Source organism: Peromyscus leucopus, chromosome 4 (assembly GCF_004664715.2).
Source record: "Peromyscus leucopus breed LL Stock chromosome 4, UCI_PerLeu_2.1, whole genome shotgun sequence".
Taxonomy (NCBI): domain Eukaryota; kingdom Metazoa; phylum Chordata; class Mammalia; order Rodentia; family Cricetidae; genus Peromyscus; species Peromyscus leucopus.
The window spans coordinates 150127519-150155416 of NC_051066.1; the positions used below are offsets into that span (position 1 = coordinate 150127519).

A 27898-nucleotide genomic window follows, 5' to 3' on the forward strand; every position below is an offset into this window, starting at 1 on the left:
CTTATAATAGCGTAAGATCCTCTCTCAAAAAGTGGGAGGCGGGGCAAGCAAGATGGTTCAGCAGGTAAAAGCGCTTGGCACACAAGCCTGCCGACCTGAGTTCGATTCCCCAGAACCCACGTTGGGACCTTACCGTTACTTTAGACCAGAAGTCAGCAGTTGACTGTAATCTGGCCACTGCCTGCTTTTGTAAATAGCCCAGGGAATCCCCAGATGGGAGCTGTGGGCAGCTCAGGCAGGCTGGGGATAGGGGGCAGGGCACTTACCAGGAGGAAGGCACGCACAGCAGGGACCTTGTTGAGCTCCACCAACAGCCGCAGGGCCTTCTCATGGTTGCTGCAGTACTCCTCATACACACAGAACTTGTCCTTCTGTAAGACAAGGGCAGAGCTGTGAGAGGCAGGACACAGGCAGAGGCAGGGGCCTGGGACTCCGGAGGGGGGGGGGGGCGGGGGGGGGGTTGCATAGGCTGTCACAGCTCAGGCCTCCAGGTGCAGTGGCTCTACCTTGCTTCCAGACTGGGTCTAGTTTCCTCACTTTTCTCTAGCAGCCTGGGTGACCTTCTGGGGATGGGAGGCGGCACATCATGAGGGTCCGGGGTATGGACTAAGCAAGAGGACCCAGGCATGGACACCAGATCTGTAATTCCTGCTGTGAATCTGAGGTCCCACCTGCACCCTATGCCTTGGTGTCAATAGCAAGACCCAGGCATGGACACCAGATCTGTAATTCCTGCTGTGAATCTGAGGTCCCACCTGCACCCTATGCCTTGGTGTCAATAGCAAGAGGCTAATAAATGTCAGAAAGTTGTTACAGCCGGAGAATGAAATGAAATGTCAGGTGTTGTTACAGTTGATCTCTAGGTGACCCAGAGCCCAAAGTTGGACTCCTTCCAGCCCAGAAGTCACCTGGGGTTCACCAGGGTTTCAGAACTGGACAGAATAGAGCCCTCTTAGGAGGAAACTTTCAGCTAAGCATTCCTCACTCCAAAAGGGTCCTAGAATCAGCCAAACCCCAAACAAGGATATCCTGGGGAGGCCCCTTGGGGATGAAGGCCGGCCGAGCCTAGATCTCAGGTAGAGGATGGGCCAGAGACCCCAAGACGCTCAGGAAGGAAGAGGTGGGTCGGCAGGGCAAGCAGCTCATCCTGTTTCTGAAGTGGCCCCGACAGTCCACGCTTCCTACAGAGGGTACAGGAAAGAGGAAGCTCAAGGAGGAAGATGGGGGAGGGGACAGAAGAAGGAGCAAAACGCAGACCATTTCCTCCACAAGAGCCTGGGAGTGGGACAGAAGGGGGAAATGGAGGGAGGACGGGAGTTTCCAGCCTGCCACAACTGTGCTGGGCTCCACAGACCTGAGGGCACATCCTAAGGAACACCAGCCATTGAGTATGGGCCAAGCACTGGGTCAAGGCTACTCCGCTCTCTCAATGAGTGTGGACAGTCACTCTTCTCTATAACCTCACGAGGTCCGTACTGACCCATCTACCCCCCGCCAAAAAAAAAAAACAAAGGGGCTGGAGAGATGACTCAGAGGTTAAGAGCACTGACTGCTCATCCAGAGGTCCTGAGTTCAATTCCCAGCACCCACATGGTGGATCACAACCATCTGTAATGAGATCTCGAACCCTCTTCTATATACATAATAAATAAATAAATAAATCTTTAAAAAAACAACGAAAAACTGTCCTGTCATCTCACAGCTCCTGAGAGGACAGATCAGGATCTAAAACCTCACAGTCCTCCGCCCCACACACACACACACACACACATCAGTGCACTCTCAAGTCACAACTGGGGGCAATGCCTGGGATAGAAACCAGAAGCAACAAATCCACAGGCTAAGCTCTGAGGGACATCACGAGGAGGCACACCCAGGCCCACACTGCCTGAGCAGCAGTGACCCTGGCTGGGGAGCTCTGCCGCCCTGAACCTCCTTGGTTTCTGTGAAACACAGGTTCCCGACATCTGGCTGCTGGAGGATTAACTGGTATGTGTGAGCTGAGGCGCAGAGGCTGGCACATGGTAAACACTGTGGGGCACTCCAGGTACCCTCCAAGGAATGGCTACAAAAAGCATAAGCAACAAATACCGACTGCTGGGAAAGTGACAATATGTAAAAGATGTCACCATCACTCAGCATGCACATATACATACATGGGGCGAACTTCGACCATCTGGGCATTACAACACTCAAGCTCAAAACACAACAGTCAGTAGCTACTGTGGATTTCAGGAGCCCCAACCTCTACCTGCAACCTGTGCAGCCCACAGAGATACTGACAGGCTAAAACAAAGATCAGGAAAGCCTGATGTCCCCCATGAGATCGTGTGTGTAAACACGTGCTCTCCAGCTGGCAACCATGTTTGGAGAGAATGCAGAACCTTTAGAAGGTAGGGTCTGGCCAGAGGGATCGAGCGGCAAGGGATGGGCCTTGAGGGCTGTAACCTGGCCCTGCTTTTAGCCACAGCTCTTGGCTTCCTGATCCACTATGCTCCTCCCACCAATGGTGAACGCTATCCTCTGAACCGTGAACCAAACTCGAAGTTTCTCCTTAAATTGCTTTCACCTGGAACTCTCTCAGTGATGTGAAAGGTAACTGACAGGCAGCCAATCAAAGAGCTCCCTGTCCTGGCAAGGGTTACCAACAGGGGCCCTTAAGGAAGCACGGTGTTCTGGAAGAGACATATGGGCTACCTCAGCCATCATAAGAGATGTCCCTATATACCACCACCACTGCCCTCTAAGAATAAAACCAATACATGGGAAACAGACCAAGGACAGAGAAAAATGATCCTAAAAATGTCATAGGGATACCTGGATCCAGCCATGCCTGAAACCAATCACACCTCAAAAGATTGATATCACTGACAAGCAACAAAAATAGTCCTTTCTTCACTGACGCCTAAGTTACTGCTTTTTGTCAAAGATAGTAAAGATCCTCTTGATCAGTCCTGATGCCCTCTTCTGGTCTCTCTTGTATTCCATATACATGAGTGCAGTACCCAGAGAGACCACCACAGGCTCACAAGATTTGAATACGTAGGCACCAGGGAGTGGCACTACTTGAAAGGATCAGGAGTGACCTTGTTAGACAAGGTGTGTCACTGGGGATGGCGGGTTTCAAAAGCACAAGCCAGGCCCTGCCCTGTGTCGCTCTCTTCCTGCAGATCTGGATGCAGGATTCAGCTACCTCTCCAGCACCATGTCTGCTTGTGTGCCGCCATGCCTCCCGCCATGTTGAAGATGGACCTCCATGTTGAAGATGTAAGCCAGCCCCAGTTAAATGCTTTCTTTTATAAGATTTGCTGAGGTCATGGTGTCTCTTCAGAGCAATGGAACACAGACTAAGACAAGCACCCTCCCCCTCCCTCAGACCCAGTTCAGCCACCCACTGCCCTCACAGCAAGCAGCCCAGCCACAGCTCAGGCCTTGGTCTGTGGATGCAAACCCTGCTCTGATACCATCAAGTCCCTGTGTGGAAGGCTTGTCTCTTCCCAAGGGGCAGAGGAGCTAAGTGTTCTTCACACATGGCTGTACACACAGATGCCGTGGGTGAGGACACACAGCAGTGGACTAAGAGGATCCAGCTACCAGCGGAGCCATGAGGATTGTCACAGCTGGGGAAACACCCAGGAGAAGATGCTATCAGCTCCAAACCACAGGAAGACCTGGACCCAGAGAAGGGCATACACAAGTCTCAAAAAACAAACAAACAAAAAAAAACCACAAGCCACTATCTAGTGCATGTCCCTAATACTGCATGTGAACTAAAATATACCTGGATGCTTACCTGAAAAACCACTCTACATCCTGTGTTCCTGTTTGCTACATGCAGCAACTTGACCCTGAGTGGACCCCAGAAGCATTCTAGTCACACCACGACTCCTGCACCTCCTCTCTGTCACCATCTGTGTGCCATCTGAAGTGATGTCTGTTATTCTCCATGTCACCTGCCTAGCAGGATGCGAGCCGAAGGGAGCGGGTCTGTCTCGCCTAGTAGAGCAAGCTCAAGCCACCATGCGTGGCACTCAGATTTCTGCAGGTATCTCAGGAGCCAGTGTCACTTACAACTGTGACAGATTCCAATGTCACAATGTCTTAGGCTTAATCCCAGTTCTGACACTGACTAGTTATCTAAAGTCAAACTATAACTTAGTCTCTCTGAGCCTCAGTTTCCCCATCTGTAAAATAATCATCTTCAAAAGCTACTGTAAAGTTTTGAGACACAGGGTTCTACTCTTTAACCCAGGCTGGCCTTAAACTCACTACATAGTCTAAGCTGGCTACATGTTTGAGGCAATCCACCTGCCTCAGCTTTCCCAGTGCTGGGAAAACAGGCGTGTGCCACCTCCCTAAAAATCATGCAGTTTTAGCAAGCTGGCATGCGTGGAGCACTTAGAACAGTACCCTACACAGATGAAAGGCCCCTGGGTGCTTGTCTGTGTAAACTCAATACACACTGGTTGAGGTTGGGGGTGCAGGTTCTTTCTAAGGACTGAGTAGGTAGCAGAAGGGTCTGCAGCCTGCCAATTCCTCCTCCTCCAGCCTAGATGCTGCCTGGGGTTCCCAGGGAGGTAAGGATGAAGAACAAAGCTGGATGTGACCTTTGGGGCTAGAGAGGCCACCGTGCTGTCCCCGAGGGTCCACCAGTCCCAGCACGGTGCAGTTCCCTGGCACTAGCTGCTAAATCCCTGCTCAGGGCCCCACGTCTAAGAAAATGACTGCCTTCTCCAAAGTGGCCCTTTCACTGCCACTGTGCACAGCCCCCAAGGGCACCCCAACCCCAGCACCCTCCCAGATGGAACCAGCTTAGGTCTAGACAAGCATGGCACTCAGTCGACCTCATCAGCTGCCCCAGAAAGCCACCTGCACACCTGCCTCCAGCTACTGTGAAACTCCAAGCCATGGTGACTCACCCCTCCCCTCCCCTCCCCCAGCATGGGGGCAGAGAAAGTAAAGGTGCTACATTTGAAATTAAAACATGATCTGAAATTAAAAACACTGACTCACACCGAGCAGCCTGGAGGCTGCTTTCCCCAGCTGCTGGAACTGCCTCAAGGAGGGGTTCAGCCAGGTGTGCAGGCAGGCAGTGTCTCCTCCATCCAGCTGCCTCTATTTTTTTCCCAGTTTTTGAGACACAGTCCAAGTAGCCCAGGCTGGCCCACAACTCCCGCTCCCCCACCTCAGCCTCCCAGGCACCGAGATTATAGACCCGCACCCCACAGCTGGCCCGGGAATCTTCCTTCAGGTGGTCTTGGCCCGAGGCAGCACAGGAGGTTCCCACTGCAGCCACTGTACCTGAGTCCCTTCTGTCTGGGACAGCAGCCCTCCACTGTCCCCTCCAGCGAGGACACCACTCACCCTGCTGAGCATGTTTATTCAAGGTTTTTAAATGAACCGAGTCTAAAGGATTTCACAGTAACCCCAGCAGGCGGACACAGCGGAGGCCTCAACCTGAAGAGCTCTGGCTCTCTGTCCTAAGTCCAGTTCTGTTGTCGCACATGTGGTGACAACCTTGGGCTTGTCCATCCTCTGTTGCTGGCCCGTGGAGCAGGCAGATGAGCTTGATCTAGTCTCTTATTGCTTTCCTCCTTTTTTTAGATTTTATTTACAGCTGGGTGTGGTGGCCCATACCTTTAATCCCAGCACTCAGGAGGCAGATGTGGACAGATCTCTGAGTTCAAAGCTAGCCTTATCTACATAGCAAGTTCCAGCCAGCCAGAGTTACATGGTGAGACACTGTCTCGAAAAATAAAATAGTATAAAATAGATGATCTGTCTGGGGACAAGAGTGCCATGGCATGTGTGTGGAGCTCAGAAAACCATTTACCGGAGGCAGCTCTCTCTCTTCCCACCACAAGGGTCCCAGGGATCAAACACTGGTCACCAGGTTCACCAGCAAGTGCTCTTACCTGCTAAGCCATCTCGCCTGCCCTATAGGAACAGATCGGAGCCCTACGGTCTCTACCCCTGTGTGGCCAGCACTCTAAAAGGAGGCCTGCCACAGGGACAGCTTAGAACGTTCTAGACTAACAAAGAGACTGTATGGCTGGGTGAGGGGTTAGGTTCCAGGAAGTGGCAGGCCTGCAGAGATGTAGGGATTTCATGCTGATGAAATGGAGCCAAGGAGAGTTCTAGAAGAGGGAAGAAGCAACCAAGTTTGTGTTTCCAGAGGGTCTCTAGCAGCTCAGAGGAGGGCTCTTCACCCAGGCATCTGGGCCTTGGGAGGTCAGAAGAACAAGGCCTACTGAGGCCCAGGGGCTCACACAAGCCTAGCACAAGGCCCAGCAGGCCGAGGCCTGGAGACCTGCACAAGGCCATGCCCTGTAGACTCTCGGGAGGTGGTTGGGAGAGCCAGACCACAGGAATGGGCACACAAACACCACGGCAGAGCCAATGCTGACTAGATGCTCAAACTCAGATCCTTAAGCTTACGCAGCAATCATTCTCGCCCAGTGACCCAGCTCCCCGGCTCCCATACTCACAAATTTCAAGAAAACATTCCCAAGTTCGTGCTGAGACTGAGGCTCGGGGTGTAAGCAGTACTCCAGGGCAGCCAAAAAGTCCTTATGGACCTCCAAGATGTCCTCAATGTTGGAGAAAAGGATCTAGGAAGGACCGAGAGGTCAGTCAATCAGGGTTCAGAGAGGGCAGGGCCATTCCCGGAAAAGCCTGCACCCCAAGGCACATTAGCGGGCAACCATGGGTGCCCCCCCCTCCCCGAGCCAGGCAGCTGCTGTTGGCTGTGACTCCACCAGCAACAGCTGTGCAGGCCAATGGCAGACCTGGGCCGGACTGTCACACTCATCGGTAACACCCCATCTCCACAGGCTTCTCGGCCATTCCTGGTCCCAATTCACCCCGAGAACTGGAGGCTCAGAGAGCAGGTGCTGACATGCCAGCCAGCTGTGGAGGTGTCAGCGCATCTTTCCCTGTGTGCAGACACTGCCACATCTGGAATCTTCAGACATATCCAGGACAATGTGCACCAGCAAGTGTGTTCCCAGGGCCCTGCTCCCACAACCGTGCAGGGGGAAAGAGAAGGGCCAAGGGCCAGAGCCTACTCCTCAGGCCCTCTAGGCCTGGACTAACTTCCTCCTCCGCCACGGTAGGGCCTGCTTGTCACATGAAGGTGGCCGGGGAACCAGCTGACCGTTGTTCCCAGTCCCTTTAGCCTAACTTAGCTCACGTGGTTGAACCTGGTGATGCTGAAGGTAACGTTAGAGACCTCGCTGTAACACTGACTCTGTGGAAGCACTGCAGAACTGTCCGTCCCTTGACTGTATACCCAAAGGAAACAAGAAATGCCCACTCGAGAGATATACACAGATGCTGGTACGGTCACAGAGTGAACATTACAGGGCAAGGGAAAAGCGTGGGCCACGACTGCACACCACAATACGAACAAATTCCACAGATGTATGACGAAAGGCACCAGACACAAAAGAGCTCCTTGTCATAAAGCTTAAGAACAGGCGTAAACAGGGCTGAGCATGGCAGCACACACCTCTGATCCCTGAACTCAGGAGGCAGGGGCAGGAGGGTCTCTGAGTTCCAGGAAGCCAGAGCTACACAGAGAAACCCTGTCTTAAGAAAAGGCAAGACAGAAACAATCGATGGCAGTGGAAGCCTCCTCAGCTGGGGGGTGGGGGGTGGGGAGCTGACTGGGAGGGGCAGTGAGCCCGCTGGACGTGGATGCTCCCCTGCCTTCACGGGTAACCCCAGGTGTGGTACAGCTAACCCCTCAAGACTTGTATCCCTTGTTGAACAGTGCGGTTAAGACCTGACAGAAAGTCAATTTCTTAAAAACTAACAACATGAGATTTTAAGTGATAGTAACAGCTTCCAAGTTCTTCTAACGGTGCACAATAAATCAGTATAATAAAATGTAGGTACTCAGTGAATATCTGTCGGGTGAGTGAATGAATGAGTAAAGCAATAGGTCCCAGAAAACAGGCATCCCCACCCCACCCCCACCCAGTACCCCAAGACCAGCTGTGCCTTCCAGCAGAGCAGACAGCCAGGTTAGAATGATTAACATGTGGCGACAAGAGCCAGGACACTGGGCAGGCGTCATCTTTGACCACATCTATGGTAAATCCTGGGTACTTTGGATACACATAGCCCCTCATAGCCATTTCTTCCTGGTCCAGGCCTTTCAGAGCACAAAATGAAAGGCTTCCAGAATCGAGGTCAGAGTGCTGGAGAGCACAGGCCTCGGAGGCACACAGACGGCCCATTGATACTGCCCAGACTCCCCAGCGCCACAGCCAGAATGAAGCTGGTCCAATGACTCACGGGCCTGCCTGCCTTGATAGCCTGTGCCCACTGCAGGGTTAGGAGGGCAGCAGGAGGTCCCAGGCTCCGGGGACACTCGGGAAGGGATTTTCCAGAGGCACCACACTGGACAAGAGGACGTGAAAAGGCAGAAGGGCCATGCTGAGTCTGAACTAGAGAAGAGGGCCTGGTGTGCACCCTCCCCCCAGGGGAGGCCTTCCAGGGCTTCTGAGAGCAAGCTGGGGGTGGGAGGCAGGCAGTGCCCAGGAGTGAGGCCTCTGAACTCCTGGAGTTCAGAGTCTCCTAGAAGGAGTAGGGCCAGCAGCAGCAGCAGCAGCCGCCGAGTCCTCACCTTGACATTCTCCTCCGTGAGGCCCTTCTCCACAGAGTCTGCCACATTCTGCCTGATCCGCTGCAGGAACGCCTGTGAAGACAAAGCAAGCAGAGATAAGTGGCCACATCTCCCATTCTGGATACCCCTGCCAGAGGGACATGGATTCAAAGGCTAACCAGGACCTCCTGCAAGGTTGCACAGTCCAGGTACCCGGACAAGGACTTAGAAGAAGCACCCACTGCGGACAGCCTACTTTTCTGGGCAGCCCCCACCCCCTCTGCCGCTCAGCCAAAGGCTGACTGAGCATCTGCAATGTCCCGCCTATGTGGCGCTACCAATGCAGAGCCCACTCCCCCACCCCCGGAACCTACAGTCCAAAGAGCCACACTCATCCCTGCTTCCTCACACAAATACCTCGTAGACCACTCGACAATGACCCCCTGCCTGTAGTGTTTTCCTTCTGATGCTTTAAGACATTTATATGACTCAAACAAAAAACTATAAAATGTCAAACACACGACGCATCTCTTCCATACCCCAGCCCTACCCACTGAGGCCCTCACCGTCCCCATGGGAACCCCAGCTCCCCGGTGTCACAGATGGCCACACACACAGGCGTGTGTTCACATGCAGACACATCTATCCCCACGGTCTCTTCTCTTCACACTAAAACAGCAGCACACAGGACACCCCAAAGCAACCGAGTGCTTGCACAGGCACAGAGTCACTGCCTGTCCACATGGGGCCAGGTGAGAAGATAGCTAGCTACCCGATGTCACCAGACGTGATGATGGTTTTTTTTTTTTTTGGGGGGGGGCATGTGCTGGGATGAAACTCTGGGCCCTTGTGCATGCTGGACGGGCACTCTATCTCTGGGCTGCATCTCTAGTCCACCCTCTTTTTGTTTTTTGAGAAAAAACAACATTAGGAGTTTTTACATGTCGCCCAATTCACTTCCCCTTCCTCCCTCCCCGTTCCCCCTCCATCCTTCCTTATATTTTGGCTAGCCTAAAACTCAATCCTCCTGCCTCCACATCCCTGGTACTGGGGTTACAGATGTGGCTTTTGGGGTGCTGGAGAAGACGTGCCACTGGGAAGAAGTAGATGCCATGGGTTCAGGGTAAGAGTAGAGGAAGCGGAGTGTACCGAGGAAGGATGATGGCGGCTACAGAGCCTGGGTGAGACAAAGCAGCAGAGGAGAAGCTACTATGGAGGCCACAGGGATGGCTAAGGATGGAAAGGACACGGAGGAAAGGAGACCCAACCTAAGGGAACTAAGGCTAGATTCCTAGAGACTTCAGGCTCAGGATGTGAGGCCTGGCCCAGGTTAACTGTGCAGTGGTCACATAGAGACCCCTGGGAAAAGGAGTCCATGGACTTGTCCCAGCCTAGGGGACCCATCAGCTATCAATCTGTCGCATCTGGTTACAGTGAGGGCCCAAGGGGACTGAGCCAGGCGAGCGTGTGGTGTCCCTGCCTTGGGTTAATTGAGAGCGTGTTCCATCCCACCATGCTTGTCTAAGGAGATTCCCCACGTGCCAGGGAGACAGACCGTGATGGTATCGAGGGAGGCAGAAGCAGGTGGCAAAGGGGTGGCTGGCCCTTCAACTCTGCTGTCAGATCCTTTTCCGTCACCTGGACCGACACCCACGGTGGCCCCGTAAACAGGGCTGTCACGCAGTCACATGGACTGGTGTTCACAGGTGACCTTGTTTCCACCCACAAGCCACAGGGTGACCAGGGCTGGGTCTGGACTAAATGCCATCACTTTACTGATGAGCCTGAGTTTACAGGTCCACCTGGATGCCGGGGAGTACAGACATCAAGAACCCAATCTATCAGGGCCCAAGGGCACCCAACCATGGCCTTCCCAGTCCTGACTCCCATGGTCCCTCAGAGTCCACAGCCCACGCCTCTCCCAGCCCACCTGGTCAATGACACCTCTGCCTCCGGGGGTTCTAGCCTCCTCACCCCTCAGGATCCCTTAAAACCCAGTCAATGCTCAGCGTAACTCTCCATGACTCCCCAATATGAAGCTTAAGGCCCTGACTAAGATCACCAAGGAGCCACATTCACAACCCTCGGTGTGGCTGACACCATCCCTGGGCTGGGGTGCCAGACTGAATTACAAGCAGAAAGCGAGCTGGGTACCAGCATTCATCTCTCTCTGCTTCCTCACAGCAGACATCACACCCCTGCCGCCACGTCTCGTACACCCCACCCCTGCCATGATGGGCTGAACCTTGGAACTGTGAGCAAACTCCTCTTGTCCTAAATTATTTGGGTCAAGTCAATATCTCAGCAATGAGAAAAGCAACTAATACTCCTCTCTTCTTCTTCTTCAAGTCCAGATCTCCATAGCACTCCATCCTCCCACACTGGCGTCACACTTTCAAGCCTATTCCTGCCCCAGGACCTTGGCAAATGTTCTTCCTGCTGACATGTTTCCAGTTCTGCCCTGAGCCAGAGCCATCTTATCCACCACCTCCTCCAAGAAGCCCTCCCTGCCCTCCGCAGTCATCACCTCCCTACCCTGAGCTCAGGGCTGGAGAGACTGCTCAGAGGTGAAGAGCACTGGCTGCTCTTTCAGAGGACCTGAGTTTAATTCTCAGCAACCACATGGTGGCTCACAGCCATCTGTAATGAGATCTGGAACCCTCTTTTGGTGTGCAGGCATATATGTAGACAGAACACTGTATACATGATAGACAGACAGACAGACAGATGGAGCTCAAACAATGCTCGCCAGCTTTTAAGAGTCAAACTGGCTGTGACAGAGCAAGACTGCGGCCAGGATGGAGGTCAGAGTTGGAAACCACTGATCTTCCTCTATCCTGCCATGTGACCTCAGGACAGTGAACCAGCTTCTCTGAATCTTAGTTTACTCTCTCCAAATATGAGGATATGTGTGTATGTGTGTGTGTGTGTGTGTGTGTGTGTGTGTGTGTGTGTGTACACATGTATGTGTTTTGTGTGTATGGTGATGTAAATGTGTATGTCAAGAGTGTGTGTGTGTGTGTGTGTGTGTGTGTGTGTGTGTGTGTGTGGTATGTGTGGTATGCATATATGTGTGTCAGTGTATATATGTGTATATACATGTGTCAGTGTGTATATGTTTGTCTGGTGTATATAAATATGTGTGTTAGTGTGTGTGCGTGTGCGTGCATGTGCGTGCGTGCGTGCGTGCGTGCGTGCGTGTGTGTGTGTGTGTGTGTGTGTGTGTGTGTGTTTGGGGCATGTGTGTGTCTTATAAATGAGACAGGATGAAGTGGCGGTAGGTCAGAAAGACAGCGACTTCACATCTCTTCTCACAGCTGGACTCTGTCGAGATCAGCAGATGGCATGAGGCCCTGACACAAACCCCTGGACGCCAGTTCAACTTGTTTTTGAAGACACAGTAGAAAGGGCTGGGGGCAGAGGTTCCGAGAGGATGTGGCAGCCAAGCCTGGGGTGCCACGGGAAGCTGTCTCCAGCCACCCAGACAGGGAGACAAAGGTAGCCCCGCCCAGCCCAGGCGCCCTGGCTGGCGGGCAGGAAGTGTGAGTGCCACTGGGCTGACCTAGATGGAGCTTCCTGTCCTGCTTTCTTCACACGAGCTGGACTACTGCTATTGTGCTGGGACAATAGGTGGCTGGGGCCACCCACGGAGGACAGGCACTGGGCACCGAGAACAGCTCGTGACCTGGAAAGAATGGGCCAGCGGGGGCTCTGGGCCCAACCATAGCAGCCCCAGCACCACCACCCTGCAGGCGGTGCTGGCATCCTCTGTACTGATGGGGCCACTGAAGGACCAGAGGCGTGATGGCAGTGGAACACTCAGATGACAGCAGTTCACATCTGAGTTCACCTCCCTGAAGCAGGACACCATCCTGAGATGCTCCCTGTGGTTCCCCCAGAGCCCTGTCCACTCCTGGACCACCCAGCCCTTCAGCATCCATTCAGCCCCCTCATCCCAACAATAACAGCAATTTTTACATACATCAAGGATGCAGCAAATGGATGCTCATCACCACACAGCTTGGGCAAGCTCTAGCCAGGCGAGGGCTCCTCAAAGGCCAACCATGAAGCCAGGAGTGGTGGAACAGGCTGGCCAGGTGTGTTCAGGGGCCTGGGGCACTGGGAACAGTGCATATCCTGGTCTGAGCTGCAGTCACAGGTGACTGAGAACACAGGGTCCCCCAGCAGCGTGCATAGGTGTGAGCCTGTGTTAGCCATGTTACTGTGTAAACATAAGCTGATGGAAGAGAAGCACGGAAGGACCTGCCGCAGAGGGCAGACCTAAGAGGTGCCACCAGGCACCAGGCACCAGCCACACGGACACCAGTCTCTTCAATCCCACACAGGCTTCCACCCTGCCTGTGCTCATGTGCACCTATAAGCAATGCCAGGTGACACCTCTGGCCCCAGAGGCCTCCTCAATGTGCGGGGCAGGCTGGGCAGGCCTCAGTCATAGCTGGCAGGAGCTGGCCCACAAATATATTAAGAACCTGAGCGGGGAGTGAGAGGTGGTGGAATAAATTGATTCTCCCACCTAATCTCTTCTTGCCTAGCTACTGGCCAGTCAGCTTGTTGCTGAAGACAAGCCCACCGTCTACCTCCTGCCCTTCTGCAGCTGTGGCAGACATCACCAATCAACCACACCTACTTTCCTGCTCAACCACAGTCCTGGGGACCTTGAATACTTGGTACATCAAAGCCCTGCATCCTAGAGCTTCTACCTCCTAGTGACCAGGAGGCAAGGTGCCATGTCCCCACATGGCATGAGGCTCAAGTGGCCTACCAGGTGACTTGCTCCACAATGCAAACGGCTGTCTCTTGTTATGGAATAATCTTTTTGCACACTGTGAAGATGTGTCTTTTCCAAGGTGCCTTCTGATTGGCTTAGTAAAAGAGCTGACTGGCCAGTAGCTAGGCAAGAAGAGATTAGGTGGGAGAATCAAACTGAGAAGACGCTGGGAAGAAGGGCGGAGTCATGGGAGTCTGGGGAGTCTTCCAGACAGGCCACGAGACACAGAGCGATTGGATGGGAAGTACATGAGGTAAACAAACCTCGAGGCAGCACACAGAGTAATAGACCAGGTTAATTTAAGTTGTAAGAGCTAGCTGAAAACAAGCTTAAGCTATCGGCGGAGCATTTATAATTAATATTAAGTCTCTGTGTGGTTATTTGGGGAGCAGCTGGCAGGACAGAAAAGTCTGCCTACAGTCTCTCCCTGCACTCCCATGCTTTCTAGTGTGCCTGCTCACAGCTAGGCCACTTCTCTGAATACGTCCTGTGTGGTTCTTGGGGACCCCAGCTGTCTCCTTCCTTATATAATCACAAACGTGAGTGACTGCACCAATTCTGCATCGGTGTCAAGTGTCCCCCTGTCAACAAGGCTCCCTGAACACATCCCCAAGGTGCAGGGTGAGTTCTTCTGGGACCGTGGCTACATCTGCCACGGTTGGGCATGCGAGGCCCCTTGGGGACAGAGAGGCTGCCTGATTCAGGTGTGCAAACTGCTCCAGGGTGAAATGGCTGGGTAGAGATTAGGGACACAGACTCCTGACTAATGAGCATCAAGCAGATCTACAGCTAGACTGAGCCAAATTCAAACAATAGGAGAGAGTTCCCCTGACCCACACCCAGAAGGAGGCACACAGGCTCTCAACGGTTCTCACACCAAGGCCTCAGACCACCAGGGAGGCATTCATGTCTGTGGATTCTATGAGGCAGACTGCGACCTGGGGATGAAGAGACAGCATCTGCCACCCAAACTAAAACCACAGAGCAAAAAACCTGAACAGGGACAGTGGCTACTACATACTGTTGGGACACACAATGCAGTGTCTTCACAGTCTCCAGAGTTAGGACCCAGCAGGAAGAGAGGCATGCATGATCAGCTAGTGATGTCTGGCACAACTGCAGAGCCAAAGAGCCTTTCTCAGGAGTTACCTATCACAACCCTGACCGAAGCCTCCCTGGCCATGTAACCCTGGGAGAATGGGAATCTTTTGGCCCCATGCCAATCACTCAGCCCCAGCCTCATGGCCTCCTCGACGCCCATCTCTATCTAGGCCCTGGCATTTGCTATCTGATGTAGTCAGCCCTTAAGACCCCCTAGTCCAGGGTCAAGTGAATGGGAGACACCCCTCAGAATGCCCTTCCCTGAAAACACACAAGGAAGTTGCTGTCCCTCCCTGCCCAGCAGAGGGGTGTTCTGTATGCCCGCCCCCCCAGAACAGGACTGTTGGTGCCTAGGCTGTGGACAGAGCCCTGCACTCCAAGGCCTCTCCTCACTTGAGGGTCTGCTGCCCGGCGCAGAGCACAGGTTAACCCATGACTACGTCTGCCTGCATTGCACCCAGCCCACAGTGTGGCCTCAGGAAACCCCAGGTGAGGAGGAAGACTGGAGGGGAGGGGGTGAGAAAGGAGGGAGAGAAGCGGGAAGCCAACTGACGGTCACATCTGGAGCCCTGCTGCTTGGCTTTTCTTTTGTTTTGAAACTGGGTCTTATGTCACACAGGTTGACTTCAAACTCCTGGGCTCAAGTGATCCTCCTGCCTCAGCCTCCTAAGCAGCTGGGAATGCAGGTGTGTGCCATCACTGCCACTCACTCTCCAAACTTTGCAGCTCCCTGGGCGGGGGTACTGTCCCGCATGCCCATTTTACAGAACAGGGGAACTGTGAAGCATTCACTCAGAGCCACAGGCTGGGATGCAGTGATATAGCCTAATGGCGAGAACCCAGACCAAACACGCATCTCCAGTGTGTAACTGTGGCCCACAGATGGCCCTGGCTTTCATAGCAGCCAGCAGCTGCCTGGGGACCCAGACCATCTGTCTGGAACTACTGTCACAGTCCGGGGAGGATTCAGGTCTCCCTGGGGATGCAGAACAGAGCACAGCCCTGCGCTCATTCCTGGAGACAGACAATGGCAACTTGAGCTGTTGAGGGACGGGGGCCTCTGTCCCCAAGGACACCCACACCTCAGCTGGGGTGACCTCACTCGACATATGGTGAAACCTGAGAGGGCCGGTGGGGGCACCCCCAGATCACACCAAGGACAAAGGAGGTAAGGTGCCCGTGGGACTCAGCCCCCACTGTGATCCACTGGCCAAGGGTCCAAGAAAGCAAAGATCATGGACCAGTAGCATCCGCGTAGCAAAGTCAGAATAAACCATCCCTTCAACAATAATAAACCAGCCCTATAAGACAGAAGGGCTGCCACAGCCTCTCCCAGCAGACCCCCACAGCCAGACATGGGGGGAAGTGCCCCCCAAACACACCATGAGCCCCAAAAAGACCCCAGTCCTATGCACCACCCACTCACAATCCTGGTTTGGATCCTAGGAGGATCACAGACCTCATGCATAGCACAAAGATCTTATTTCCATGAATGACATGCTATCCTGTCACTCAGGGTATAGCGACACCTCCTTTCTCCACCCCAGCCCAGGGCAGCCACGCAATGACAATTTCATGACACAGAAGCCACTGATGATCCCTTAGCCAGGACAATGACCAGGGACAGGGGAGCTCTTGGGGACTCATCTCGTTTTCAGCTCAATGCCTGGGCCTCACACAGGCATGGAGGGGCCCACTACGCTGAGCAGCGCAGTGAGCACAAGGTCTAGCTTTGCCAGTGACCTGAGGGTGCACATGAACAGGTGATTCGCGCCCCCACTCCAGGCCTTGGTTTCCTCCTCTAGAACATGGAAGGAGTGGGCACTTCAGCTGCAGCAAGCACTTCAGAGGCCACCACCCGACACACAGGCGTGGCGGGCACACAAAATGTGATTGACCGGACACACACACACACACACACACACACACACACACACACACACACGACACTCCTAGTCCCACCATAGCGCTCTCTGCAGATTACAGGGGTCTACAGGGAACGGGAGCTGGGTGTGCACAGGCTCTGCTCACCGTTTGCTGAGAAAGCTTCGGACATATGTCAGTCATCACTAAGGAGTTAGACGCCTCGGGTGGTGCTCCCCATCCTGTTTGTCCTGGGGGCGGGGGGCTTAGGCTTGTTTGCAGTGCTAGAGACTGAGTGCAGGACCTCATCATTCTAGGCAAGTTCTCCACCACTGAGCTACACCCAGCTCTCCGTTCAGTTTTTAATTCCATGACAGTGTGGTGGCTACCACACTCTTGTCAACTTGACAGGACAAAGAACCACTAAGAGTCACTAAGCATGCCTGGTGAGGGACAATCTAGATTAGGCTGAGATAGGAAGACTCATCCTGAATGGGGGGAGGAGGCAGCCACCATTCCATGGGCTAGGGTCCCAGACTACATAAAAAGGAGAAAGCGGGCTGGGGACAGCATTCCCCTCCTGGTGTCCTGACAGCAGATGCAATGTGACCAGCAGCAGCCTGTGCTTCTGCCGCCAGGCCTTCTCCACCATGATGGACTGCACCCTGGAAGTGTGAGCCACTTTAAACCTTCTGGTCCTTAAGTTGCTGCATTTTGTCATAGCAAGAGCTAAGTCACTGATAAAGCAAGGTTCCACCAGGTTGTCCAGGCTAGCCTTGAACTCACTCTGTAGGCCACAGAGGCTTAGAACTTGTAAATCTCCTGCCTCAGCCTCTCAAACAGCAGAGAGGACAGATCCACACTACTAGGCCTGGATTACTGTTACCTTTTGGAGTCTGTTTTCCAACCTGAACTTACTGTCTCCTCGAGTCTTCTCTCCTGCAGTGACAGAGGGCAGTGTGGCCTGTCATCAGCAACAAAGCTGCCTGCCACACCCTGCACACCCTGACCACGCTCAGCAGATTGCCCCTCCCCCCTCCCCCAGTCTTGGAAGCACCCAGCACCTCTGAGTCAACTCTATCTCTTTAGAAAAGGTGACCCGCTCAGTACCAAACTTCCTGGAACCAGTGGGCTGGCTGTGGGAGTAGACAGACAGTTGCTCAGAAGAGGAACTAAGAGAGACTAAGACAAGCTGTCTGATAGGCTGGTGTCTGAGCCGACCCCATGAAGAGATGGGGAGCTCGGCAATATCTGGGGGGAAAGGCATTCTAGGCAAAAGCAATAGCTTATGCAGAGGCCCTGGGGCTTCCTAGACTGTCCTGTCTGAAGCACCCACCCTCCACTGTTTTACTTCCTCCACAGACACACTGATGGTCAAATCCCACACCAGGGATGCTACTTGCGTTCACCTATCAATCTACTGGTTTGTCCATTCAGGTGCTGTGGTGTGCCAGAGCCTAGCATGAACCTCTCAGTACATGTGTCTGATCCACCAGTACCTCAGTACATGACGAAGTGATGATTTGCACATCCGTCAATCATCCATCCCACATACCTTCTACCCCGTCTCCCTCCCAGGCCCTGATGAGAGGCATCCACTCAGTGCCCCACCAAAGAGGAACCTGAAGCAAAGCCCAAGCTGCTTCGCCATGAGCCATGTGAACAGTGGGGGAGGAGAGGCCACAGAGGGGAAGCAACTTCTCCCCACAGAGCCCCACCCATTCCTCCCTGCCAGCCCTCCCCCAAGGCCCACTCAGAGCCTGCTCTACAGCACAAAGCCCTCCCACAGCAACCCACACCCTGTTTAGGTGGGACTGCATGTGCCTAAGTTTGAATATCAGACACCCCATTAATGCCTCAACCCTAGCTTCTTTTGGGAAAATGGGCACATGATCTCCAAGCACCCATAAGGCTTGGGCTCTCCATGAGCCCAGGCAGCTACCACCTTCCCGAAAGGCAAGCCCCCTTAGTTTTCCCATGCAACACACTCACTGCTGTCTTACCTTTCCTGCCTGCAGCAGTGGGCATGAGTGTGAGACCCTCTTCTACACAGAGACACAGCTAATAGGAAAACTGAAGAGGCTTTCCAAACCCATGCCCAAGGCAGACATCACTAATAGAGCACAGACCTTTTCCTGCTGAGTCTCCTCATTGTTATCCCCTAGATCTACAGATCCTTTGCATCCCTCCTACTCATGTGTGGGGCATGCTCCCTTGATATGCGGGCAGGTAGATCCCTGTTAGGGAGCCATCTGGCCGATTCCCTGGCTTCCTGCCTATAGTTAGAAAACCAAACCGCCTCCTGACATTGCCTAGGTGTGAGCCTCAGCCAGCTGACCCAGCGGACAAAACTGCCACTAGAACAAGTGTGCCTTGGGTTTGAGTGCTGGCTGTGCGCCAGCCTGCTGTGTGCCACAACAATCTTTCTGGGCCTTCCTCCCTTCCCTGAGGAACGAGAACAAGAAACTCTGTGTCTCAGATGTCTACGTCTCCATGTCTCAGCTCTATTCTCTGAAGAGTAAGGACATAGAATGGCTCTGGTGGCTTCTTCAGGTGAACAAGATAACCTCGCATCTGGTCGCAGTAACAACGACACAACCCTAAGTGCTCAGACCCACGAGTGGCACACTTCCCTCGAGTCTAGGGGACTGGTATGTGCAGAATATAGTGATACACTGTCAGAAACAAAACAAACACACAAAGACCCCTGCCTGGACAGACAAAGTGGACAAAAGTACCCTGGAAGCCTCAGCCTCCAGCCTCAGCCACCGAAGCCTGTACTGCAGGTGGCTGGAAGCAAGGGACAAGCCCACAAGCCGGCAATGTCTGGGAACAGGCCTAATTTAGGTGGCATTTCCTACAGGAATTCGAGGACAAAGCAAAGCCAATCACTCGAGGGCCCCAGAGCACAGGGCGAGGCAGCTGGCCATCCTGGGGTCCCACCGCTCCTGCACTTGGGGACAATGGATGGGATGTGCCGCTCTCAGTGGGCCTGACACTTGACATCTGAGACAATTGCTCTGGGATCCTCCCCACACCCAGGTCCAAGGGTTAGGTTTTTCCCCCTCCATCTCCCCAAACAATTGTCCCTCGACAGGCATGAGTCCAGCCCCTCACTCTACCATGGACTGTGGAAAACCAGGAAACAATGCCCAAGAGAGGCTGACAATAGCAGTACTCCAACCGGACAGGAGGGGGGCGGTGGCCCAGCGGCTGGAGGTTTTCCTCTTTGTTCTCTGCTGCCGCAGCTGGGACCCTGCAGAGGGGATTCCGGGGCAGCAGAAGCTCCTGGGAGCAGAGCAGGGCTCAAGAATAGACCAACAGGGCTGCTCTGCTGTAGCTCAGGTGTGAGCAAAGTTCCCACAGCTTCCACGACATAGCCTGCTTCCACCAGCTTCATTCACCCCACTGACCAGAAAAGACGACCGAGGTTCCCAATAGCGGAAGCCACAGTTCTAGAACATACTGCCAAGTGGACCTAGCTGAGATCCAGCCTCCGGGCGATCCAGCATCTAGGCAGTGACCTTCTGCAGGGTCCACTCTGGCCTAGTCTCATGTCCCAACACTCACTTCCCACTGATGGTAATGGCATACAAGCCGTTCCCTCAGGCTCTGTAACAGGTCCTTTGTCCCCGGGGCCAGGACCAGCCCAACCTTCTGCAACCAGGTGAAGACAAGGATGTCTTCTGGAGGAGCAACAAGACCAAGGTGCCCTGAGACTGCAAACGGCACAGGGCTCTCAGGGAGGCCCCCACAGGCCTTGGACCATCGAGGCTGGCTGCTGGTAAACTCCCACGCTATGGGATGGAGGAAATGACCTTGAAATGGAGAGTGCATCTGGACTGTCTGTGGACCCAAGGTCATCTACGGACCCAAAGAATGAGGCAGGCAGGAGATCAAGGGTCAGAGGCAGGGTTAGCCTACAGACATGAACTGAGCAACTTCTAGAAACTCAAAAGGCAGGTCAACGGATCCCTCCTACCCCAGAAGCTCCAGAGGAACCAGGCCACGGACAACTTGACTTAGCTCCCCAGGGCACAATTCCGACTTCTGACCTCTAGAACTGTGCAACAAGTTTCTGTTGTTTTAAGCATGAACTTTATGATGACTTGTTACAGTCATGGGGAAGAAAAAGCATGGAGGTAGTGGCCAGCAGCTGGTGTGGTAGCGCACACCTTTAATTCCAGCACTTGGGAGGCAGAGGCAGGCCGATCTCTGTGAGTTCGAGGCCAGCCTGGTCTACAGAGTAAGTTCCAGGGTATACAGGGCTATATAGTGAAATCCTGTCAAAATTTTAAAAAAAAAAAAAAAAAAAAAAAAAAGTAGATGGAGAGGGAGGGAGGGAGGAAAGAAGGCCAGAAGCTCCTTTCCCTGGATCTGCCTCCCCCATACACAGCACTACCAAGGCCCACTGGGGGCTACAGGAAACATCATATGCTGGCTGGTTATTTGGGGTGACCCACCCTTTCTGAGACTATTATTTCCCCATCTGTACAATGTGGACAGTGATGCAGCCACAATTCAGGACCTGCTGCCTGGGGATCTGAACACGGGCCAGCCACTGCCTCTCCATGGGCCTTGGAAGCCGCTCCTGGCCTCTGACTGCTAGAGGCATTTTTGGTCCTCACTAGAATACACACAAGTACCCATGCAGCACTAAACACCTAGGCCTGAACACTCACCTATGTAAAGAGGCCTTTTTGTTTTGTTGTTTTGTTTTTCGAGACAAGAGTTTCTCTGTGTAGCCTTGGCTGTCCTGGAACTCACTCTGTAGACCAGGCTGGCCTCGAACTCAGAGATCCACCTGCCTCTGCCTCCCGAGTGCTGGGATTATAGGTGTGCACCACCACCCAGCATTCTCCTTTCAATTTAAAAAAACATAATATAGGCCGGACAAATGGCTCAGAGGGAACAGTATCTGCCATGCAAATGTAAGAACCTGAGTTCAAATCCCCAGAACCCACTTAAAAAGCTGGAATCAGGCTGGGCCATGGTGGCACACCTTTAATCCCAGGACTCAGGAGGCAGAGACAGGTGGATCTCTGTGAGTTCGAGCCCAGCCTGGTCTACAGAGAGAGTTCCAGGACAGCCAGGGCTACACAGAGAAACCCTGGGGGAGGGGGGGCTGAAATCCATAACAGTCTAGTGTAACCCCAGTGCTGGGTTGGGGGAGACAGGGAGATCCCCAGGATTTGCTAGCCAGACAGTCTTACTGAATTGGCAAGCTCTAGGATTAGTGAGAGACTCTGGAAAAACAGGTATGGAAAGCAACAGCAGACCGGAGAGAGGCCCTGAATGTGCCCTTGACAAGCCCGCATGCTGTGGCTAAAGAAGAACAGTGATCCTAGCACTTGGGAGGCAGAGGCAGGTGCATCTCTGTGAGTTCAAGGCTAGCCTGGTCTAAAAGTGAGTTCCAGGAAAGGCGCAAAAACTACACAGAGAAAAACCCTGTCTCAAAAAACCAAAGAAGAAGGAGGAGGAGAAGAAGAAAGGAGGAGGAGGAAGGAGGAGGAAGGAAGGAGGAGGAGGAAGGAAGGAAGGAAGGAAGGAAGAAGAAGAAGAAGAAGAAGAACAACAACAACAACAACAACAAAAGACAAGAACAGGAGCATCCAAGCTGATAGCTAACCGAAGTTGAAGAAGCAGCTTTGTGGGCATCTAGGGAGACCGGTCCTGACACAGGGCAAAGAGCTTGTACACAGACACTGAGGCAGCAGGGACCCACCGTGTTCTAAGCAGTGAGGCTGAATCACAGGAGGCAAGGTGAGCAGAGGAGGGCATGAACCCAGAGACCCAGCAGGAGCCCAGCAGGCAGCACCCTGTGGGCCAACAAAGGGTCTCTGACTTTCCTCTGGGTAAGGTGGGAGTCACAGAGAGCTCTAGGCAGGAGAGAGCCAGGCTGAGTGTGGAGGAGGGGCAAGGAGGAGGCAGGAGGTAACGGGAGGTAACTGAAAAATAGGCTCTAGTATTCCGAAGGCAGAGCCCACGTGATTGATAAGGTGGAATGTGGGAGAGGAGAGAGACATGGAGGCTGGCTCCCTGTGGAGGTTGGCTCTCGGGCCTCTGGCTTCCAACACAGTTAGACCAGAGTCACTTTTACAGAACCGGGGTAGGCTGTGGTTTGGAGGGTGTGTGGCATGAAGAGTCCAAGCTGAGGCTTTTTAACCCTGGTGGTGGAGACAGGTCGCCTGTCAGCAAATGCTTGCACAAGATCAGTTTGGTTGCAAGCATGCTTGGAAGAGGTCTGAGCAGGCGGACCCCAGCAGGCACCATCAGGACAGGCTGTGTGGAGGAGCCAGGCGGCAGCTGAGGTCAAGAGGCCAGGAGGTAGGCTGTGCAAGCAGGGGTCGGGGTGTGAAAGCTGCCACTTGGGGTGTCCTCTGCCTTCCCCACTGTACCAGGCCCCATGCTCCATCCACTATGGATGGGGCCCAGAAATAAGGGCAAGGCGGCTTCCGGGGTTCAGAGCTCTGATTCAGACATTCAAATCCCAGAGCTCTCTCTTCTATGCTGAGGGACCCTGAGGAGCTGCTAGCCTCATCTCTGTACCTTAGCACCTGACCAAGACTGCAGGTATTTGGGGTGGTATCATGACCCCAGGCCCAGCTTTACATAGAAGCTGGAGAGCCGGGGCGGTTTAGCCAATGGGCTAAAACAACAGGCCAGCCCAGGCCCCGGGGCAGGCTGCACTGCTGGGATTTTCCATGAGGTCAAAGTAGGACTCAAGGGAAGTGTGCAGCCTCCTGCTACCACCCCATAGGTTGGCGCTGTGGTCTCAGTGCTGGGGACAGAACTTAAGCCAAATGCAAACCCTCTACCCTGTAGACAGGTACAGGGCAGAAGAGAGGAAGGAGGCTTTCTGTGCTATGGCCAGGAAGGACCCCAAAGAGACCAAAGAACGGAAGGAACCCCAGGGCAGCAGTGGGGAGCCCAGGCCAGGCAGTGAGAGAGCAGGTGCAGAGGCCCTGGAGGAAGGGCCTGCTTGATGTGTGAGCAAGGCTGGAAAGCAGGACTGAGGAGCAGCAAAGGGCATCAGGGATGCCGCTCAGGGAGGAGAACAGATGCCAACCACATGGGAAGGAACAGAAGCGTAGCCTAAGCAGGGCAGGATAACCCTAAGGAAGGAAGGTTATGTACCAAATAGCATGGAAAGCTCCCCTCCCCCATCCGGGAAAGACACCCCCTCCCAACCCCTTCAGAGTCCTCAGTGTGCAAGGCAGAGTATGTCCCCCACCTTGGGCAGTGCCAATGGTCCCATGGCAGTGCAGTAACTAGGGACCCAGCCCTCCCTCCCTCCCATCATGAACCTTCCTTGTCTCCATGTATGAAATAAAGGCTTGAGACTTGTCCAGCCTAATGAGTGACACTAGAGCTGAATCATCCAGACCCCAAGTTCGGGACTACTCAGAAAGCACCCAGAAGCTTCCCTAGCTACAGCATCTACTAAGACAACCATGCAGGCCCCATGTGGGCCCCACTCTGAAGCAGCCCCATACAGGCTCTCCGGCAGCCAAGGGGTCCAAGGAGGTAGCACCCGGCAACCAGACACCTGCCTAGCAACAGGGTGATGGGATGACAGCTGGACTCCATGGCAACTACAGCTGGGGCCCCAGAGGCCACATGCAGCTTGTGGAGGGCACAGGAATGGGCTCACAGACTCAGCTCTAAGGCAACGGGACTCACAGGGCCTCCCAAGCCCAGTGGGTCCTGAATGGCAGGGCACAGAGCACGGGACCAGCCTGAGCTGCACACCTCATCTCGGAGCTCTGCAGCACTGTGCCTGCATGGTCCACGGGGCATCTCTAATCACTCAGCCTCCTCTCTGGAATGGAGGCCAACGCCTCCAACACAGGGACATGTGCCCTCTCCATAGTAGTATATAAAAAACAAAATTAACACCAGCAGACACAGGCTGTGGACTCTGGGAGTCAACGTTTCATTTAATTCCCCCAACAACTTCCTGTGGTAGCAGTCATTAGCCCCATTCGATAGACTTGGTAACATTAGTCCTTAGTACTTAGTACTACATTAGTACACCAAAGACCTTCGGAGAGGCCATCCACCTGGGGCTAAGCAACACCACAGATGGACCCTGGCTGACACTGGCAGCTCCCTGCCATCGTCGTCCTCTTCCTCTTGGCTGTCAGCATTCCAGATCCCACAGGCAAAGACGCCCAGGAGTCCCCAGGACTGAGACACCAAGGCCTGCAGAAGCCATGCATTTGGGGACAGAAAGAGGCAAGACAGGTTAAGGACAAGAAGAAAGGGAAGCAGAGACTGCAGATACTGATCTGAAAGGTGGCCACCACTCTCCAATCCATCCCCAGGCAAAGGCGTAGACAGGCAACTCAGCTTTCCTTGGAGAAATCAAACATGCAGGTTCTTTGTAGCATTTTCCAACTCTGAAACCCTTGCTAGTTCATATTATAAAAACGTCTAAGAAAAGGCAAGAAACTAGAAGAGCCGGAATGATTTTGAGAAAGAACATCGGAACTCCCACGACCCAATCTTCAGAATGACTACGAAGTCATAATAATTACGACGGTACACGGCACTAGGGGATGGGCGTGGGTCTGTGGAAATGAACAGACACGTAAGCAGTCTCTCACAAGGGCAGGACGCAGCTAAAGCTACGGTGTGAAGGGAAGCCAACGGAGAAAGGTGGTCTCCAACAAACAGACACAAAGCACAGATTGATGAATCCCCTCCAATGACATGCTTCAGACAAAAGAAAACTCAAAATGAATCACACGGGCTTGAGGCGTGACTTTGTAGGTAAAGTGCTTGCTGTACAAGCATTAGGACCTGAGTTCTGAGCCACAGCATTCAGGTAAAAAGCCAGGTCTGGCAGCACACACCTATAACCCCAGCACTGTGGTTAGACAAGGGGTTCCTGGGGTCTTGCTGGCTGAGCCAGCTAGCCAAGGTTCACGTTCAGTGAGAAGATTCTCTCTCAAAAAAAAAAAAAGTGGAGAGATAAACTAAGATAGCCAGTTTACCTCTGGCCCCCATAGGTAATGCACAGCCAAGCATACACACACCACACATATACACACCCCACATGTACATACACCCCACATGCACACACACATATACCCACAGCCACCACACACATACATACATACACACAGCACATACACACAAACCATGCATATACATACACCATGCAAACAATCATACATTTAAATGCAAATTTTAAAACTATGACACTTGAGGAAGAAAACAAAGGGAAAATCTTTTTGCGGCTTGAGGTTAAGCAAAGTGACATCAATATCACTTACAAGCGACATTCAGAAGCACAAAGGAAGTCAACACAGAAACTTTTTCTGCTATGCAAAAGGCACAGTAAGACAAGGGAAAATAACTAACTAGGGTTAGGGGGAAATTCACATAAATGACATTCTAGCGAGGGACTTATGTTCAGACTATAGCCCTAACCTCAACTGAGAAACAAACCACCTAACTCTAAAACTAGTTTCTTATGTGACTTCTCCTGGGGATTCACACAGAAATGTCTTTAACTCCAGACAGGCAGCTAGAGACTGAAAAAACACCTCCCAGCCCATGCCCAGCCTGGTGAACCAATGATTTCATTAGGGTACCTTCCAGGAGCAAGGGTAACCCCCAAACAGTCACATGATGCAAACACCCCATCCCGGCCTGCCTGCAAGATGACTCACAGAAGCTGTACCTCAGGGGTCCCCATCCCAGCCACCCTCCCACCTCTGTGAAGTGTAGCACCTGGAGATCATGTGCACCGGTAGGAGGCAGGAGGGAGCCGTGGCTGGGATCTTGGGGGTAGGTCTGACGACCCTCTCTGATCTTATGATGGTCCTGTGCAAGCGGTCAGTCGCAGCAACTGTAACTATTTAATTTTTTTTTTTAATTTCATTGATTTGTTTATTTGGGAGGAGCACGAAAGCAGTGGTGCACCTGTGGAGGTCAGAGGACAGCTTGAGGGAGTTTGGGGCTTGTACTCAAGTCATCAGGCTTGGAGACAAGCACCTCAAACCGCTAAAGCCAGTTTACCAGGCCCAGATACTCTATTCCAAGATGGCAACAGCCATGCATGTCGGGCCTGGAGGTCAAGGTTCTACTGCATAAGCAAAAACATTAAAAACACCTTGAACACATGGCTATACAAAAAAGACACATGAGCAGAAGACAGGCACATGAAAAGCTACTCAACACCATTGGTGAGGGTGAGGCCGAAAAATTACAATCTGGTACTTCTACATGTCCATCAGAAACAGCTTAAAATGCAAACTGGCAACACCAAGTGTTGTCAAGGATGTGAACCACCAATCAGATCCTGACAGCGGGACCCTGCTAGTAGGAAATCAAAGTGACCGGCATCTTCGCAATGCCACCAGCAGCTTTACGTGTGCTAAAAATGCATGTTCCACACAACCCAACAATTCCACTCCTGGTGGTTATTCTCTTTAAGTGAGAACTCATATTCACATGTAAGCTGTGCACACACACTCAACAGCAGATGTCCACATCAGCCAATGATGAAGAAAGTCTCTGTGGCCCTGGTGAATTAGGAGGAGAAACAGGCTATGACACATTGAACCATGGGACACTGCAACTCTAAAAAGAACACACTTGACACACAGGGACCCTGGCTGACCCCCGAGTGCTTCATACTCAGAAGGCTGCATGCCAAATGAGTCCCCTCGTGTGGAGCATATAAGTACTTTTTTTTTCCACAACATTGTCTACAGTGAAGCATATATATTCTAGAAAAGACGAAACTACAAGGCCAAAGAAATAGATGAGTGGCTGCGGGGTGAGAACAGACCCGAGGGTGTGGCTCTCGGAGGCAACAGAAGGTTTGTGAATAACAGAGTAGTGCTGTACTTGGGCTGCTGTGGGAAGTAACTCCATACGTGTGATGTAACACACACACACACACACACACACACACACACACACACACACACACACACACCACACAACCCAAAAGAGCCATCTTTACTATATGTGAATGCTAAATGTTAAATCTGTTTAAAATGTCTCACTCGGGGCTTTTCCAAACACAGAGCTACAGTAGGAAGTGAAGATGTCAGGAAGTGCGTGGATCTGTGTGCACATCTCTGGGGCACCCGATAGGCCACAAGCACACAGGGCACCTTGACCTTGGTGGCTAAGCACCTCAGAGACAAGTTGGTTACTGCACTGGAACAGGGAAAGCTCAAGGTGTGCCTAACCACGAGACACAGAAGGGAAATGAGAGGAGAAGCTGCAGGAGCAAGTCCGAAGAGTCCCGGGTCCGGGGCGAAAACTCCTGGTGCTAAAAGTCAGGAAACCATGAACCAGCAGACAGACGGCGGGGAGACGCGGGGGCGGGGGGTGCCAGAGGCACAGAAGCCCCCACGAGGCTGGTGTGCAGAATGAACTGAACGCTTGTTAAACAAGGGCTGGGGAAGGGGCGAGGTGGAGGTGTCGGTGACAGAGGTGGAGGTCTAGCAGATGAAGAGCCAGACGCAATGCTAGAAAGAGAGGCTCCAGAGTGACTCCAAACTCCTGGA

General features: G+C 53.0%; 1 protein-coding gene across 1 annotated transcript in view; it reads right to left on the minus strand.

The window, feature by feature from the left end:
* The window catches only part of Prex1 (phosphatidylinositol-3,4,5-trisphosphate dependent Rac exchange factor 1), a 155475-nt gene that overhangs the window by 78897 nt on the left and 48680 nt on the right, over nt 1-27898 (minus strand). Inside the window, exons 2-4 of the mRNA XM_028868545.2 lie at nt 8633-8704; nt 6489-6611; nt 267-371 (exon numbers count right to left, since the gene is read on the minus strand). Of these exons, the coding sequence (XP_028724378.1) occupies nt 267-371; nt 6489-6611; nt 8633-8704 (300 nt within the window). The remainder of the gene's footprint in view (nt 1-266; nt 372-6488; nt 6612-8632; nt 8705-27898) is intronic.